The following is an 18,310-nucleotide window of genomic DNA, read 5'->3' as shown; positions in this document are numbered from 1 at the left end:
ATATTCCCAAGTCTGCCTTCATCATATTTTCTGAAGGACCCTTCGGAGAATTATAAAGAAAACAACCCCCCCCCCAGCTGAGAAACCTTCAAAAGGAAACCTGTGAGAGCTTCAAAAGTGCCACAAAAATGCTCTCCCCCCTTTTGACCAAGTGACGCATTCGCTTTTTGCAAGCAGTGACATGAAATTTCCATGGATGTAAACATAACATAAAGCAAGCGTCCCTCGGGCAGGAAGAAGGCATTAGGCGGTCTGGAGATCGGTTGCTTGGAAAGCACAGATCATATTTCTCCTTTGGAAAAAAATAATAATAATAATTCTGCAGCTTCCAATAAATTCCCCTTTAGGAAGAGGCGGAGATAGTGATGTGTCTTTGCTTTGAGAATGCCTGCTTTCCAGCATTTAGATATGACGGCCCTGGTGTCTTCAGAAGGACTGCAAAAATGGCACAGGGAGAGCTGGATGCCTTTGGGGCCCCTGGCAAAGGTGCAAACACATTCTGGTGTTGAGACATGGAAGGCATGCAAGATTCTTTGTCTGCTCTGTAATCCTCCTGGATTAAGCCAAGAACCATCTAATCCAGGATTCTATTTCCAACAGTGGCTAGCTAGTCTAGTCTAAAGTAGGCAGAGCCACCATCCTTCCCCTTCGTTTGCCCCGACTTCTGTTGCTCTGCTCAGTTTTATGCTGCCTCTGACTGCTTTTCCCTAGTAGCAAGGGCGCAGTTGTGCACCTCAAATTTGAATTTACATGAAAACAAGAGTGCATCAGAGCAAGAGCAGATGCTGACTTTCCTTTTTAACCAATGCAGATCTTTCCGTTTCGCCTACTCTCAGGTAGACCATTGAAGTGTGCATGCACACGAAAGCTCATACCAATAACTAATTTAGTTGGTCTCTAAGGTGCTACTGGAAGGATTTGTTTTATTATTTTATTTTATGTTTTGTTTTGTTTCGACATACAATTCAGACAGGGCAGTATCTGATGCGGGGGCGGGGGGGGGCTGACAATGAAGGCCTCATCCTGTGCAGATTGTGAAACCTTTGACTTGTTTTCTTCATTTTCTGATCCTATTTTCATTCCATGAGCTGCTGACACAAACTCACAAGATGTGTTTCAGGACATTCTGGCCCAGGCTTTTCCTGTCTGATATAAATAAAGAAATCAACAACTCAGAGGCTTCATTAAGAACGTAAGAAGAGCCTGTGGGAAACCCACAAGCAAGACCTGAGCCCAAAAGCCTCCTCTCCTCCATTAATTTATCTAATCGCCCTATTAAAGCCATCTAGGTGGAGCTCTCTGCCTCCTGCAGGAGGGAGTTCCTTTGTTTAACAATGCACTGCATGAAGGAGGACTTTTATCTGCCCTGAACCTTCCAACATTCAGCTTCATTGAATGCCCATAAGTTCTAGTGTTATGGGACGCAGGTGGCGCTGTGGTCTAAACCACTGAGCCTCTTGGGCTTGCCAATCAGAAGGTCGGCTGTTCGAATCAGCGAGATGGGGTGAGCTCCCGTTGCTCGGCCCCAGCTCCTATCAACCTAACAGTTCAAAAGCACATCAGTGCAAGTAGATAAATAGGTACCGCTCCGGTGGGAAGGTAAACGGCGTTTCCGTGCACTGCTCTGGTTTTGGTGTTCCGGTGCGCCAGAAGCGGCTTAGTCAGGCTGGCCACATGACCCAGAAAAACTGTCTGCAGACAAATGCTGGCTCCCTCAGCCTGTAAAGTCAGATGAGCGCCGTAACCCCAGAGTCATCTGTGACTGGACTTAACTGTCAGAGGTCCTTTACCTTTTTTATGGAGAGAAGGAGAAAAGTTTTTCTCTATCCACTTTCTTCAGACCATGCATAATTTTATAAACTTATACCATGTCGCCTCTTACTCATGTTTTCTCCATTTGCTCTGGTAAAGCAGCTGGCTCAGAACATCAGTGCCAGACTGTCGCGTGTCTGTCCAGCTCACCGAGACAGACCTCGGATGAGCATCCATTCACGTGCCCATTGGAAATCTCAGCCCCTTGCCTTGCCATTGGTTCTCACAGACTACCTTAAGGTCAGGTCAGACTTCTGTTGCTCATCGCCAGAGGCAAAAATTCAAACCATCTCAAAGATGCATTAAACAGCAGATCACATTTGCAAGTACAAATACGGAAAATACACAGAACACAAGACTGGTTTATGGATAACACTAAGATATAGGTTGTTTGCCATGAGTTGCCCTCAGATGGAACAACAAACCATGGCTTTAACACAAATAAGCAAATACTTGCCTGCATGGCCACAACAGACTTCAGGACTTTATGGTGGGTAAAGGTAAAGGGACCCCTGACCATTAGGTCCTGTCGTGACCAACTTTGGGGTTGTGGCGCTCATCTCGCTTTACTGGCCGAGGAAGCCGGCATACAGCTTCGGGGCCATGTGGCCAGCATGAATAAGCCGCTTCTGGCGAACCAGAGCAGCGCACGGAAACGCCCTTTACCTTCCCACCGGAGCGGTACCTATTTATCTACTTGCACTTTGACGTGCTTTCGAACTGCTAGGTTGGCAGGAGCAAGGACCGAGCAACGGGAGCTCACCCCGTCACGGGGATTTGAACCGCCGACCTTCTGATCGGCAAGTCCTAGGCTCTGTGGTTTAACCCACAGCGCCACCCGTGTCCCTTTTATGGTGGGTAGGGAAGTAATAACTGAGTAATAACTGTGGGCACAGTCCAAGTCACACAAAAGTCTGAGATTCTCAACTGTCCTGGAAGGCCCTCCTTATCCTGACCCTCCTTGATTGCTCTAGTCTCCTGCTTCTACCAGTTCCCAGGTTGTCCCTTCTGCTAACTGCTCAGTGTCCCACCACCAGGCTCCAGGCCCTAAGGCAGCCTTTCTCAACCTGTGGGTCTCCAGATGTTGTTGAACTACAACTCCCATCACCCCTGGCTAGCAAGGCCAGAGCTCAGGGATGATGGGAGTTGTAGTCCAACAACATCTGGGGACCCACAGGTTGAGAACCGCTGCCTAAGGTGTCATCCCTGGGGGGGCTCTTGGGAGGCAGGCTCAGCCAGCTGCTCTCCTCACCCAACCAGGACCTGACTTAATTGTTCTTGTTCCTTGCGTTGCGTGGCAGGTAGATGACCCTCGTGGTCCCTTCCAACTCTATGGTTCTCTACTTGCTTTAACTGATTTGCAAGGCAAAGGCTAAAACAAGTTTTCTAGCTTCATTTTGGGCAGACAAAAGAGGTTGTGAAATTTTCTTTTCGCAGCGTCAAATCTGGAAACGGGCTGAGGTTGCCAGCACGTCCAGCTGCTTCCAATCATTCTGGAGGAGGCCGGGTCACATGGGATTCCTGTGGTCTCCTCGCATTCTAAAGGGACTAGGTTTTGCAATTTTGCCTGCATTAATGAGGTTATTTTTGTGTTCAAGATAATAGACCAAATGGCGGGTGTTCTCCACCCCCACCCCCTTAATTGAGTCCTGTTTTCACCCCAAAGGTATAACCTGCCCCTAATATAAAAAGCTCATTATCAGGAATGGGGACTTGGGAGGGGGGCACTTTTAATTATGGTGGCGCCCGCTTGTGGCATTTTATAGTTTTGTCTTGCATTTCCATCATAAACATGGTTTTTAAAGGAATTTACTAGCCAACCATAAAAACTTGCCTTAAGGGAAACTTAAAGCTGTCAGAAGATTGCACCCCTCCTTCCACCTTTATTTCAACAACAACAACAGCAACAATTTAATGCAGATGGCACATAAGCGGATGAAAAAATGGTTATTAATAAAGAAGGTTGTATTATTAATATTAATAGCACCCATGAACTCATAGTCATCAATAATTCTCCACTATATGGGTCAAATCCAGTGTTTGTTGTTGTTGTTGTTTAGTCGTTTAGTCGTGTCCGACTCTTTGTGACCCCCTGGACCAGAGCACGCCAGGCACTCCTGTCTTCCACTGCCTCCCACAGTTTGGTCAAACTCATGCTGGTAGCTTCGAGAACACTATCCAACCATCTCGTCCTCTGTCGTCCCCTTCTCCTTGTGCCCTCCATCTTTCCCAGCATCAGGGTCTTTTCCAGGAGTCTTCTCTTCTCATGAGGTGGCCAAAGTCTTGGAGCCTCAGCTTCAGGATCTGTCCTTCCAGTGAGCACTCAGGGCTGATTTCCTTCAGAATGGATAGGTTTGATCTTCTTGCAGTCCATGGGACTCTCAAGAGTCTCTTCCAGCACCAGAATTCAAAAGCATCAATTCTTTGGCGATCAGCCTTCTAAATCCAGTGTTAGCCCTTTTCAAAGCTGTATACAGCTATGGAATTCATCCTGCCCCTTGAGCCTTACTCAGCAAGTCTTAAGGTTTCAGCAGGCATCACCAAGCATCTCCTCATGAGGACTAACGACATGCTTTTTTCTTTTTTAAAAACTGAGATTCTTTGGAAGTTGCATGCTACACCGAGCGTTGCATTCTGCAGCCTTCCTGCACTGCTGAAGACTTGTGGCACACACCCTGCCTATTCCCAGGCCTTGTATCACTCTGCCTTTGCTCAGTTCCTGCAATGCAGGGAGTGGGTTGGACTAGATGACCTTTGGGATGCCCTTCCAACCATACAGTTCTGTTGTTGAAAGTGGATGCCTGTGTGAAGGGAGAAAAACAGAGCGTGCATAGGAGGTCACTTGGTGTGGGATTGGCTTTATAAAATGAGAACGGAATATTAGGAAATAATTTATTTGCTGACGGGGATTAAGCCACTCTGTTTCAGCACCTGCAAAATCCCCAATTTTTCTTCTAGTTAAAGGAGATATTAAACCGATTTATGTCACACCTGGATGACATTTTTTATTTCAGGCCTCATAAATCTGACTAGCTAATAAAATGACAAATGCACCGAGTTGCTAGTAAGGGTTATTACTGATGCTGTGAAAATATATTGAAATGTTTGTTAGGGTTAAAGCAGAATGGGGGGGGGGGAGCAGCCCACAGACCCCCTCCCTGGGAACCTGATTCTGCTGTGTTTGTATAGATAGAGTAACCCTTCTGATTACTCATTCCTGCTTGAGGAGCAAAGAACCATCTGTGTGAGTCAGAGACTTTGGCTTTTAAATTCTTTTTTGTGCACTTAAATAAAGCTATTATGTGGCTTTTTTTACTATTCCAACTAAAATAATATGTATGTTGGTATATAGACCCTTGGCGAATATAAGGCAGAACGTATAACTCAAAAGGCCGCAGCTCTGCCAAAATATACTGAGCTCACTATGGATAATCACAGTGTATAAATAAATGCATTTAGGATGCAATCCTGTGCATACTTACCTGAGAGTAAGCTCCACTAAATTAATTGAGTTAGGATAGATAGATAGATAGATAGATAGATAGATAGATATAGATGATAGATGATAGATGATAGAAGATAGATAGATAGATGATAGATAGATAGATAGATAGATAGATGATAGATAGATAGATAGATAGATATAGATGATAGATGATAGAAGATAGATAGATAGATGATAGATAGATAGATAGATAGATAGATAGATAGATAGATAGATAGATGATAGATAGATAGATGATAGATAGATAGATGATAGATAGATAGATAGATAGATAGATAGATAGATAGATAGATAGATAGATAGATAGATAGATGATAGATAGATAGATGATAGATATAGATAGATAGATGATAGATAGATAGATGATAGATAGATAGATAGATAGATAGATGAGTTAATTAAAAATGCGAGCTTCTTGTACTGGTGTCTGGGAGGAGGGGGCACTGTGGCCCCCAAAATTTATCACTTGCCCCTTCTGTTTAGATATCCCCTGCTTCCTACATGGCTTCCACCCACTTTGCTCACAGGCGTAATCCTTAGACTTTCCCTGACAGCTGATGGGTGTAGAGATCATTTGCTTGGGGCCACTAGTTCTTCCGGGACGCGGGTGGTGCTGTGGGTTAAACCACAGAGCCTGGGACTTGCTGATCAGAGGGTCAGCAGTTCGAATCCCTGCGACGGGGTGAGCTCCCATTGCTCGGTCCCTGCTCCTGCCAACCTAGCAGTTTGAAAGCACATCAGTGCAAGTAGATCAATAGGTACCGCTCTGGCGGGAAGGTAAATGGTGTTTCCGTGCGCTGCTCTGGTTCGCCAGAAGCAGCTTAGTCATGCTGGCCACATGACCCGGAAGCTGTACGCCGGCTCCCTCGACCAATAAAACAAGATGAGCGCCGCAACCCCAGTCGGTCACGACTGGACCTAATGGTCACGGGTCCCTTTACCTTTACCTTTACCAGTTCTTCCAATAAACAATTCTGCCAGAAGCATCCCTTTACCGGAGGCAGAAGTGGCCAATGTTTTTGGCCCAGTGAGCATCACATTGGGAATGCTACGGTACTGCAATGGGCACCAGTCACAAAATAGCTGCCCCAAGGATGTGGTGCCATGGCTGCCACACCTAAAGGAGCAGAAAGAGACAGGACCACAGAATTGCTCACTCTTCCCTGCTATGTTCTTTCACAGGCAGAAGCTCTTTGCTCTTGGGTATGTTTAGTTAGAGTTGAGGGTGCTTAGCCTGGAAATGATAAGACTGAGAGGAGAGATGACAGCCATCTTCAGATCTCTCACATGGAAGAGGGAGCCAGCTTGTTTTCTGCGCCTCTGGAGGATAGGACACAAACCAATGCCTTCAAGTTACCAGAAAGGAGAGTCCAAATAAACATTAGGAAGAGCTCTCTGAAGGCAAGAGTTTTGCCGAGTTTCGAAACGGCGTCTCTTCTCTTTTGTTGTTGTGGTCCATTTCCCATTAATGAAAAAATGATCCAAATGTTAGCTCTTTTCCTGGAACTTCCTCACCCCATGGGCAGAAGCCGCTCTCTCTCTCGCGCTCTCATCAAGAGCTCAGCAGTTCTGGTCCTCTGCAGGATTCAGGCGAGGAAGGGAATAAGGGTGCCCATGCCCTGGCTGGCGACCAGCAGTAGCAGAACTGGAAAAAAAAGAGGGTGGAAGGATCTCTCCCCCTTTCCAGAATGAGCCAGCGGCCAAACAGCCTTCTCCTGGCAGGGAGAAGTGGAAGGAGGAAGGAATTTCCTTCACATAAGACTCTCCGCCTCTCTTTCGTGAGAGAGAGGGGGTGTGGGGGGAGACCTATGGGAAAAGGCGAGTAGGAGTTGGGTATATTTAGCCTGCAGAAGAGGCGATGTGAGAGCCATCTTCAAATACCCAAAGGGCTGCCACATGGAAGGTGGAGCAAGCTTGTTTTCTGCCGCTCCAGAGGGTGGGATCTGAACCAATGGATTCCAATGGCAAGAAAGGAGATTCTGACTAAATATTAGCAAGAACTTTCTGACAATAAGAGCTGTTTGAGAGCGGAGGAGACTTCCTTGGAAGGTGGTGGACTCGCCTTCATTAGAAGTTTTTAAACAGGTTGAATCTGTCAGGGATTCTACAGTATTGTTACTAGATGTCCCCGTTTCCCAGGGAAAGTCCCTAGATTTACAAATCTGTCCCCGGACAAAATATGTCCCCGGATTTCATTTAATGTCCCCGGATTTATATTTTAAGTGCTGTAGATTTATTAGTAAGGGATGAATGTTGCGTGATTGGTTCAATGGCACAAGACACATCATATGGAGACTTCTATCGAGGCAAAATGGCGGGCGCCACGGCAGCGAGCAGCTCCTGAAGTCAGCCAGAACCAACTGCGCTACCAGGCTGGCTCCGGGCTGCTGAGACTGCCGCTGCCGAGGGGGAACCAGGGACGCCCAGGCACTTCAACTGGGAGAACCAGTGACTCCCCCCCCCCCCCCGCGACCCAAATCGAGCCGGGAGCAAGAGCGCCTAGCCAACTGCCCAGTGGTGCGCTGGGGCCAGGAAAACCCCGGAGCTGCCACAGGGAGAAGGAGGAGAGGAGAAGGAAGAGAGAGAAAGAGGAAGGGTAAAAAAGAGAGGAGCCCTGACCTTGCCGCGCCACTGCTGCTGAGGAGGAGAGGTAGGAGAGCACCGGGAGGGCAAGGACATGTGGCTGAGCCCAGGCCTGACCTGAGCCTACTCCACAGCGGCCAGCACTCCAAGGCTGGGGCCCAGAGAAAGGCCGCGTGACAGAGGAGACCACAGAAGAGAAGATATTACTTCTTTTTTAAAAACAAAAAAAACAAAAACGCTTTTTAAAAAATAACTTTCCCCCCCCTCTTTTCAAAAAAAAAGGGTCCCCGGATTCTTTGAAAAAAATCTGGTAGCCTTATTCTACAGCTATGATTCCTTCACTGCAGGGAGTTGGACTAGATGAAGATTTGGGTCCCCTCCCAACTCTACAGTTGTATGATTTTCCAGGCACTATGTGGCCTCCTGCAGGAAAAAAGAAGGGGGGCAAATTGTTTATGGATAACACTAAGATATAGGTTGTTTGCCATGAGTTGCCCTCAGATGGAACAGCAAACCGTGGCTTCAACACAAGTAAACAGATACTTGCCTGCATGGCCACAACAGACTTCAGGACTTTATGGTGGGTAGGGAAGTACCGTATTTTTCGCTCTATAGGGCGCACCTAGTTTTCAGAGGGGGAAATCAAGCCTGTGCACTTCTCCCAGACCTTCTCCCTGCTATTGCGGGAGGTGGGGGAATTCCCCCATTTCCCGCAAAAGCCCACAGGAGGGAGAAGGGACTGACTGGCCGACATAGCCAAGCCACTACTGTGGACAGAACAGAGGAGGAGAACTCAGGAAAAGCACCCACTCCTGAGTGCGGGAATTTGGTTGCAGCTCTGAAGCTGTGCCTTTCAGTGGAGGAACTGTGGTAGCTCGCCACTGCCCATCTGGAAACAACCCTAGATATCCATGCCATATATGAATGAATTGATTTTATACAAGTTTGATTGTCGTGACTTCTTGCCAAGAAATTTTAAGAACTGTAGTTCATTCAAGGTGCTGAGAATTCTTCGTTACTGCACTGGAAAACCCTTCAAACAAAAACCAAAATCCCCCAGCAGGGAGGCGAGCAATGTATGACTCTGGGATGTTGATTGGGCTTGGGGCGAATATTTTGCCTTAGATTATGGGAAAAGCAGAGTTGGATTTCTCCTCTAGGTTTTTCTTGCCATCACAGCCAGAACTTTCCTTCCCTGTGCTTAGAACTGTATCTTCTCTCTACATAAAGTGAGTGTTGGAGCTGATCCTAAAACAGCAGCAACCTCAGCTTGTTTGGAATAGTATAAAGGGTCAAAGGTCAGCTGTGTGGGATTAGCACAGAGGTCTTGGATTAATTTTTGTATAAAGTTCTGAACCCTGGAGCCTCTCTGTTTCCCCTTTCAATTACCTTGTGCATGGTCCTGGGTCTCTTAATTAAATAAGAGACTGGGATTTATTTTGGGCACATCCTGACACTTCCTTGTTTCAGGATTTTGTTTAGCCAAAGGGAGCTGATCTCTTCCAGTATTGGCTTGTTTGTGGCCACAGCCCAGGAAGCACACACTCTCCTCCGTTTCTGCTTCCTGTTATCAGATTGTTCAGACCCCTGTTTGTTTTAACATCCTTCTGGTGAATTTAAAGGCTGCCCGTTTCTTCTTGGGTCAGAATTGCAGAAGAATGTCCCTCTGGTCACGTGAGCCACTGAATTGCAGAAGAATGTCCCCTCTGGTCACGTAAGGCACTGGATTGGCAGGAAAACGAACGGGGGGTTGGGGGTTGGAGTGGGATTCATATGCTTCCCTGATGCAAGATTGCCAAGAAAAACCATGCCCCATAAACACTTTATTAGATTTTGATTGCAGCTCTGCTTGGGTTCCAGTTGGATCAATGAAGGCGACCACTTCATCGTTCTTACTGCCCCAGCTGAATACTTTTTCAGGCAAAGCAATCCTAAGCATTATTTATCTCTGGCTCCGTTTCCCTTGGCCGCCGTCTTTTTTATTATTAAAAACTTGGACATAAATAAAGAAAATAAATATTGTAGGAGTGATAGTCCAAGGCCGCTTGAGTTCCATTGCGGGAGCCCTGCCAGGAAAAGCAATGTTTGTGTGTGTGTGTGTGTGTGTGTGTGTGTGTGTGTGTGTTGATCCAGGTGACTAATGCAACTGCTGCTTCTTAACTTCCTCTAGCAAGAGGCAGAGTTAACCCTGAACAAATGAGAGCTTTTTACTTTTTTACAAGCCCACAATGGCCAGGACTTAGCAAACTCTTTCTATGCAAAATCTGAACAGGCAGCATATTTCCAATCGGTGTTGATAGGAGTGGCTAATCTGCCTGCTCCTTCCTGCACAGTCTTAGAATCATAGAACTGTGGAGTTGGAAGGTACCCAAAGGTCATCCAGTCCAACCCCCTGCCCCAAGGGGGTTTCCTTTGCAGTCCAGCCTGCCAGCCCCTGCATTGCCATCGGCTGCCCAGTTCACACGCAGAGCTACACACGGTGGAGTCTCCCTCTTCTAGTGCCTGTTGGGTGTGCTTGGTACAAACCTTCCCCCTTCACCAAAAAGCTCACACGCTTCCCAGCTGCTTCTTTCTTCCTCTCTTGTAAACGTGCCAAAGGATATTTGTACTCCCTAAACACAACTCAGTCTGCAGCAATTCATTCCAACAGGCCTTTACATCTCCGTGTTGTTTTTTCTGCTGCATAAAATTTGTTGCGGTTGACTTTCAGTCCTCAAGCATCACTGAACCCACAAGCCGGGCTCCCAGCACAGTTCTGCTCATTCAGGCCCAATGATTTCAGTGGCCCTAAAGTGCACTTAACTCTGTTTTTGGATTGACCATTTACTTATACGAGTCGCAGAAATCTGTGTTGAAACAATTTTAAGACCTGCAATCTGAGCCTGCAGAGCAACAATAAAATCCAGGCTCTGAAGCTGAGAGAGCTTTAGAACTTGGGATCGTTTTGCACAATCAGTGGTATTGTGTAGAAATATTAATGTCTGAATTTTGTTACCATATTGGCTACAAAACCTTCTGAGAGCCAAATGCCAGAACACAGACTTTGAAGTCCAGATATTGACTTGAGTCAAGCTTAATTTGCAATGGCGAATTTGTCATTTGTAGTGAGGTTTGCCAGGGCTCAGCCCCGACATCTGTTTTCAACTCCTGAGTGGCTAGAAAGCATGAGCTGTGTTGACCGAGATGTGTGAGAGTTGTAGGGCTTGGGAAAGGCTGTGATTTAAATCACGATTTAAATTACTAATCAGTAAGACTTGATTTAAATCAATTTTTCTTACAGAAAGACATTCCTGCTGGTATAATCTTAATATTGACAATCAGATGAAGGTTTTATTTTTGGAATAATAAATTTTCAGAGTAGTTTTTACAGTTACATCAAAAATTACTGATTTGGTTATACTATTAGAAATACATAGATAATTATGAAATTATTGTTAGGCTTAACGAGTTAACTGTTTATATTTGGGCAACTTTTCTGCTGTGCTTTATTGGAAGGAGAAAAACAATCATTTCCTTAATAAGAATTTCCTTAAAAACCAACTTAGACTGAGTTTCAGCACACATGAAAAACTTAAAACAAATCCTTATTTCCTGATGAATAGCCTTTGGACTATAATGTAACTTAAATATAAAACTATCTTTAGAAAGATTTTTTTCCCTCCAAAAGCATTTTATTTTAAAAAATCCAATTTAAATTTAAAGAATGGATTTAAATAAAAAAAATCTGATTTAAATTTTTTAAAATCCATTTTTTAAATTTAAAAAATCATTTATTTTTATCCACACTGATATTGCATGATGTGGAATAGTGTATTGCTGCCCCACTCCATAGCTGAGTTTATCTGAGATGGGTGTGCTTGGCTGAAGTGAGAGTGAAGCAGATGGGTTTCACAACATCTCAGCTGGCTTGATTCACCAATGTTCAAAGGGAAATTTCCCTTGTCAAGAGAAATGTTTGGTTGGATTTAAAGCTGTCCAGTTCCTGTCGCTGCCTTGATGGACTTGTGCTTGTGGGCATCTTCTGGCAACCTGAGCAACAGACTTAGCTACTTAAGAATGTTGTTGTTGTTTAGTGGTTTAGTCGTGTCTGACTCTTCATGACCCCATGGACCAGAGCACGCCAGGCACCCCTGTCCTCCACCACCTCCCGCAGCTTGGTCAAACTCCTGCTGGTAGCCTCAAGAACACCGTCCAACCCTCTCGTCCTCTGTCGCCCCCTTCTCCTTGTGCCCTCCATCTTTCTCAACATCAGGGTCTTTTCCAGGGAGTCTTCTCTTCTCATGAGGTGGCCAAAGTATTGGAGCCTCAGCTTCAGGATCTGTCCTTCCAGTGAGCACTCAGGGCTGATTTCCTTCAGAATGGAGAGGTTGGATCTTCTTGCAGTCCATGGGACTCTCAAGAGTCTCCTCCAGCACCATAATTCAAAAGCATCAATTCTTCGGCGATCTGCCTTCTTTATGGTCCAGCTCTCACTTCCATACATCACTACTGGGAAAACCATAGCTTTTACGATACAGACCTTTGTTGGCAAGAATAGCCTTGGGGAAATATCCATAGCTACCTGAGATTGGCATCCCAACCTAAAAATGTGTTTAATCTAGGTGGGGTGGTCTGCTGTTTCCCCCCAAAAGGAAGCATTCCCAAAACAGGCTCCTATCTGAAAAATTAAGGGCTCCCTCCTCTGTTCTCTCCTTTCCTGGGGCTGGTGGCAGTAGTAGTCTAAAACATCTGTAGGGCACCAGGTTGGAGAAGGTTGGCCTTGTTTCTATTCTCTAAGCAGGGCCTTTCCTTCACGGAATGCTTTGAGTCTCAGGCAGATGTTTCTTGAAAGCTGTAAGGAATTATTTCTTCGCCGGCTAGCTAGTAGGAGAAAAGGTGTGGATCCCTCCCCACCCCCACAAACTGACCTCTGTCTAATCTGTCTGAGCTTGTAATGTCTTTTCCCCCTCCTGATTTACTACGTATAAAAGTATGTCCTGCTGTCAGCTGGAAAGGGGAGACATGAAAGACAACTCACACCCACCCCAGCTAAGGCCCAGGGACAATGAATCAAACCATTGCAGCCGAGTCCAGATAATGTGCTTTGATTTACAATGACCCCAGCATAGGCTGATGCTTCGATTCGGGAGGCAGTGGAATGGAAACAGCCTTTTAACGCAGGGTTGGGTGCTCTGCGGAATCCTTTCCTGAGCCACACCTGGCCAGCTGAGCTCCCCATAGACTGATCCTCCTGGAGGAGGAGAGAGGGAAGGGAACGGCTTGGCTTGCACACAGGCAAATGTCTGTTCGAAAGCTCTGAGGTGCCACGCTGGGCCCCGCCTGCCATTTCTCACACTGCAGCTGCTGAGGCGTATTACATTTTTCAGTTCATGTCTACACAGACTGTTATGTCTAAACCACTGAGCCTCTTGGGTTGGCGGTTCAAATCCCTGCGACGGAGTGAGCTCCCGTTGCTCTGCCCCTGCTCCTGCCAACCTGCCAGTTCGAAAGCATGCCAGTGCAAGTAGATAAATAGGTACCACTGTGGCAGGAAGGTAAAGGGCATTTCCATGCGCTTTGGTTTCCGTCACGGTGTTCCATTGCTCCAGAAACAGTTTAGTCCTGCTGGCCACATGACCCAGAAAGCTGTCTGTGGACAAACGCCGGCTCCCTCGGCCTGAAAGCGAGATGAGCGCCCCAACCCCATAGTCACCTTTGACTGGACTTAACTGTCCAGGCTTCCTTTACCTTTTCACCTGAGTCCCTTCCAACTCTATGATTCTATGACACCCTGAAATATAAGCTTCAGTCCCACCATTTCTAACATGAGAAGAGTCTGCCAGTTCTGGCCAGTGGCCCAACTAGTCCGGCATCCTGTTGTCATGGTGGCCAACCAGGTTCCCATGGCAAACCTGCAAGCACAAGGGCAACTCTTCCCTCTTGTGGTTTCCAGAAACTGGTAGACAGAAGCACTTGCTGCTTCCAGTTGTGCAGGCTGAGCATAGCCATGGCCACTGACCACCCTCTCCTTCATGAATTTGCTTAATCTTTTTCTTTTTCTCTTTCTCTGTCACCCTTCCCTAACCTGGTGCCATTCCGATGTTTTGGATTATCAGCTCCTCTCAGCCCTGGCTGGCTTGCTTGCTTGCTTGCTTGCTGCGGCTGATGGCAGGCAAAGTCCAAAATGTCTGCAGATGAGTTTGTTCACATCTTTGTGCCACTGGCTTGAGAAATGATACACTACAGGGTTTGCTTTATTGCAGAGGTGGACTAATTTAGCGCCATTTTAAATAGGCAGCTAAAGATGCATTTTGTGGCTGTGGGTCAGCATCAGGTCATTAACATCCAACCACATTCTGCACCTTTTCCCACCAGAGATGCCATTACAGGCCCGCTCCCTGTTCTTTCTGGTCCACAAACGCCTATAAACGTCACCCAGCGTAGCATAAAGCTGTCCACCCATCTGAGCCAAGAGGCAAGCAGCAACTTTGACTGTGTTTGTTCCATGGTTTGCTACATCCTATCCCAGAAACAGGCTCCATATTTGGGGGGGGGGTGCATATCTTTGAGGTTTTTCAATCATGTTCCAACCCTGCCTCTGGGGCCAGGTGCAGAGAAGCAACAAACTAAGATTTGATTGTGTGGTTTAGCCTGGAAAAGAGGTGATCCTTTTAATAGGTATCAAACGGGTTTCTTAGTGTAGCGGTCGGCACTTGGCAAGACCCCTGCCCAACATGATGCCCTCCTGCTGTTCTGGACTCTGCCTGCCTCTGTGTTTTTTGCGGTGCCAGGTGAGGAGCTATAGAAGTTCCCTCCTTTTGCCCCGCTAAATGCCCCAGTGCCATCAGCATTCCCTAAGTCTTGGGACCTTGAGAGTCTTGTCAGCTCATTTTGAATTTGGTTAAAAAAAAAAACCCTGTTCTTTTAATTTGCAAATGTATAAGCTCATTCATATGCAGGGAGTCCCACAAATATGGAGAAACCACTCCCTTATTTTTGGGTCGCCCCATTTCCTTCCAAACAGATAGGTACCTGTGTTTGCTATTAGTACCTGTCAGCCTTGGCAGGATCTATACAACCAAAAAAAAAAAGAAAAATCTCCAGCATCCATTATGTAAAAAAGAAAGAACAACAACTAGAAAGCTGAATTTGGTTTTTTTTTAGCAAGCATTGTTCTACCTCTGAGGAAGGGGAGCGAGGCTGTTATTTATTTACTACACTGTCCTACCTTTTTCTCTAAGGATCTCAAGGTGTCATACTTGTTCTTCCCCTCCTCCTTTAGCCGCCACAGCAACCCTGCAAGGTAGGCAAGGCTAAGAGGCGGCAGCTGGCCCCCAAGGTCCCCCCATAAGCTTCATGGCCAAGTGGAGATTTGAACCCCCGTCTCCCACTTAAACCACTACACAACACTGGTTCTCAGTTATCCATGCCACTTAATTCCCTACCTCACTGGACCACTGGAAGTCTTCTTCAGCAGTCCCTACAGCACTTGGGTTTCTCCAGGTGTTCTTTGCTCACATGCTTCCAAGCATACCTTCACCATCATGAGGTCTAGAAACCCTTTTTAGAAAGCAGCAGGCTAGCTAGATTCCGCACTTTATTCCGATTCTGTGCTCAGCGTGAATTCTCTCAGCTCCATCCTGAGTGACTCCATGTTTGCTTTTTCTTTCAGGGTCGCTGCATTAATTTCACCCGAGTGAAGACGTCACAGCCTCCCCCCAAGTACCCTCTCAACAACGCCTACCACCCCCCTCCCCCTGCCCCCATTTACAACCCCCCTCCCCCTGCCCCCATCTACACCCCTCCCCCACCCAGCTCCCCAGCGCCTCCCACCCCGTCTCCGCCCTCCACACTCCCCCCTCTCCCTCCCCCTCCTCATGCTCCTCCCCCAAATCGGGCCCCACCCCCTTCCCGCCCCCCTCCACGGCCCTCTGTCTAAACACCCTGCCCTCTCCCCCAGAAGCCTTTCTTAAGCCATTTTCAACAGTACTGTAAAACCAAGAATATTTCAGAGGTGGCCTTAACATTCTGGGTGAAGAGACAAGCAAACCCCTTTCAATTCTTCTTCTTCTTCTTTTAAAAAAAGTCCTCTAATGCCCCCAGTTGACTGGAATGCTCAAATCCCTGGCGTTCAGTTCGGAAGAAATCTCTGCCATTCATCACTTTTAAAAGAATAAGACTGACGGCAAATGCAAAACAGTCGCTGGATGCGGCCCACAGCCCTGTGCGTTCAGGATACTACCAGCCACTGACCTGAAAGTCATCCTCTTCCTGTCAGGTTGAGTAGATCATCCCTCACAGGTGAGTGGTGGGGATCTCAGGAGAACAGCATGGCTGGGGCCACAGAAATCCTTGCAGCCAAGGCTGCCCCTGGAGCCCATGCTGGAATTGCCACATGGAAGGTATTCCTGAGCACGCCTGGATTTGATATGTTGCTACAAGGAAGGCAGTAGGTGCAATGAACTCAAGTCTGATGGTTTCAGAGGAAGAACAGATGACTGGAAGCAAAGGAAATGTCAGCACATTGGCCTTTGAAGAATCACAGAATTGTAGAGTCGGAAGGGACGGAAGGGACCCCGAAGGTCATACAGTCCGAACCTGCAATGGAAGTGCAGAAAGTGGCCTTTGTATGGCCTTTGACATGTTCTCAGCTGACAGGAGGAGTTGAGATGCTGTGAAGAAGCAGAGCAAATGCAGCCGCTGGGTGGAGAAGCTGGCCTTGCCCAGGCAAGGGGCAGAAGTTCTGTGGCACATGCCCGTGAGATTTCCAAAAGGAGCATCTGCAGGACACCCAAGGGCAGCCCAAAGTGGTTGATTCCATGGGAGATCTGGAAACCACCAACAATACATCTGGCAGGCCCTGCAAGGACCCTTTAGGAAGTGTGTTGGCAGTTTAAGTGAATCCACTTCCTGTTGGCCGGCTTTGAAAAACAACACAGATCAGTCATGGGAAGGAGGAACAGAAGGGAAGGGAGTTTCACGCAAAAGTGTGCGGAGAGGAGATGAAATGACTTGAGTCGCCATGGTTTTAAAAAGACTAGACAACTTTCCCCCTTTAGTAGTTACTTTCAAATGGATTCTGACAACCATATGTTGATGTCAATTCAAGGAGGCTCTATTAGTGGATTTCATCATGCTGAACTGGTCTCAAGTGGTGCCCAGACTGAGCGAAAGCTACTACATTCTGGCTTAGCCATGTTAAGTTGCCCTCTTCATGTGTGTTCAGAGAGTACTTTGGAAAGGAGAGTGAGATGGATGCTGATCTGAGAGGTGTGACTGGAGTTTCATGTCCTCTGCTGACTCGGTATTTGGCCATGGGAAAGCCATTCTTGGCCTCAGATGCGATCTGTCAAAGAGGGATTCCAGAGCACGTAACAGGATAGAACTGCTGTTGTCGAGGGGAGCTAAGATTGCAGACCCTTACAAATTGGAATTGGTTCCTGGGAATTGGTTCCATGGGTGTCACCTGAAAAAGTTCATTATGTATTGACTTCAACATGGTGTGAGACTCTTTTCCTCCGGTACTTATTTTACAAAATCTATGTTGATTTGTTTCCGTTTTGAAGGGGCAATTCACACAGCCACCTCATACCTCCCTGCCTACTCTTGGCATTTCTGTACACCTCACCTCCACCACTGATGCAAGGAGCCCTCCATGCCTGCCTTTGACTGGGCAGGAGCCCGATTTCAATGGAATCTGCAGGCAGGAGGTCCAAGGCTGTTTCCAGCTCAAGGTGTTTGGATTACAGGACAGAGCAAGGGCCCAGAGAGCGACTGTGAGCCCAGGTAGATGGTGCTAGGCTAGGTAAGCCAATGGCCTGACTTGCTGTAAGACAGTTACGTTGCGGCACCCACTGGAAACTAGCCTTAGTTAGCGGGGGGTGCGGCAGTTTGCTGGGGCAATATCAAAATGTGCAATAACACTGAGCCTCCCAGGAGATGCACAGGTTGCATCGTTGCCCTTTATAAATGGGAGCTGACTCAGTTTTCCAGTCCTGCAAATGTATGTACTTTATCTGTAGTAAAATGTCTGACAACCTGCCTTAGTAACACAGATGTTAAAAGTAGATAAAGTAATTGCATCAGTAAGGGCAAACTCATGCAGCCCCATGTGATCGTTAGGATCAGTTTTCCCCAAGGAAAACATACCTCCTGATGTTTCTGGAGGATTTTAACACCTTTCTGCAGAATTATGCATCCGAAAGTTGTTCAAAATGGTGACGGGCGGGATCTGGTCAGCATTTAGCACGTTGAGCTTGCATTGCTTTCAGTGACTTCGATATGCCGACTCCACTCTCCCTTGCTGACATGAAAATCAATGTGGCCTTTGGTTCCCTTGGGCTCCCATAGACATTCACTGCAAGTGATCAAGGCCACAGTCCAGGGGGAATGCTTGCGCATATATCTGCCATAAGGCATGTCCACCTTCAT

At 46.9% G+C, this 18,310-nt stretch overlaps 1 protein-coding gene across 1 annotated transcript in view; it reads left to right on the top strand.

Moving 5' to 3' along the window:
* Positions 1–16,439, top strand: part of ANTXR1 (ANTXR cell adhesion molecule 1) — a 129,120-nt gene extending 112,681 nt beyond the window's left edge. Inside the window, exon 18 of the mRNA XM_081922555.1 lies at positions 15,552–16,439. Within this exon, the coding sequence (XP_081778681.1) occupies positions 15,552–15,818 (267 nt within the window). The 3' untranslated portion in view covers positions 15,819–16,439. The remainder of the gene's footprint in view (positions 1–15,551) is intronic.
* The last annotated feature ends 1,871 nt before the right edge of the window (positions 16,440–18,310 follow it).

Source organism: Podarcis melisellensis, assembly GCF_964234715.1.
Source record: "Podarcis melisellensis genome assembly, chromosome: 8".
Taxonomy (NCBI): Eukaryota; Metazoa; Chordata; class Lepidosauria; order Squamata; family Lacertidae; genus Podarcis; species Podarcis melisellensis.
This window is presented reverse-complemented; position numbering and strand designations above follow the sequence as displayed.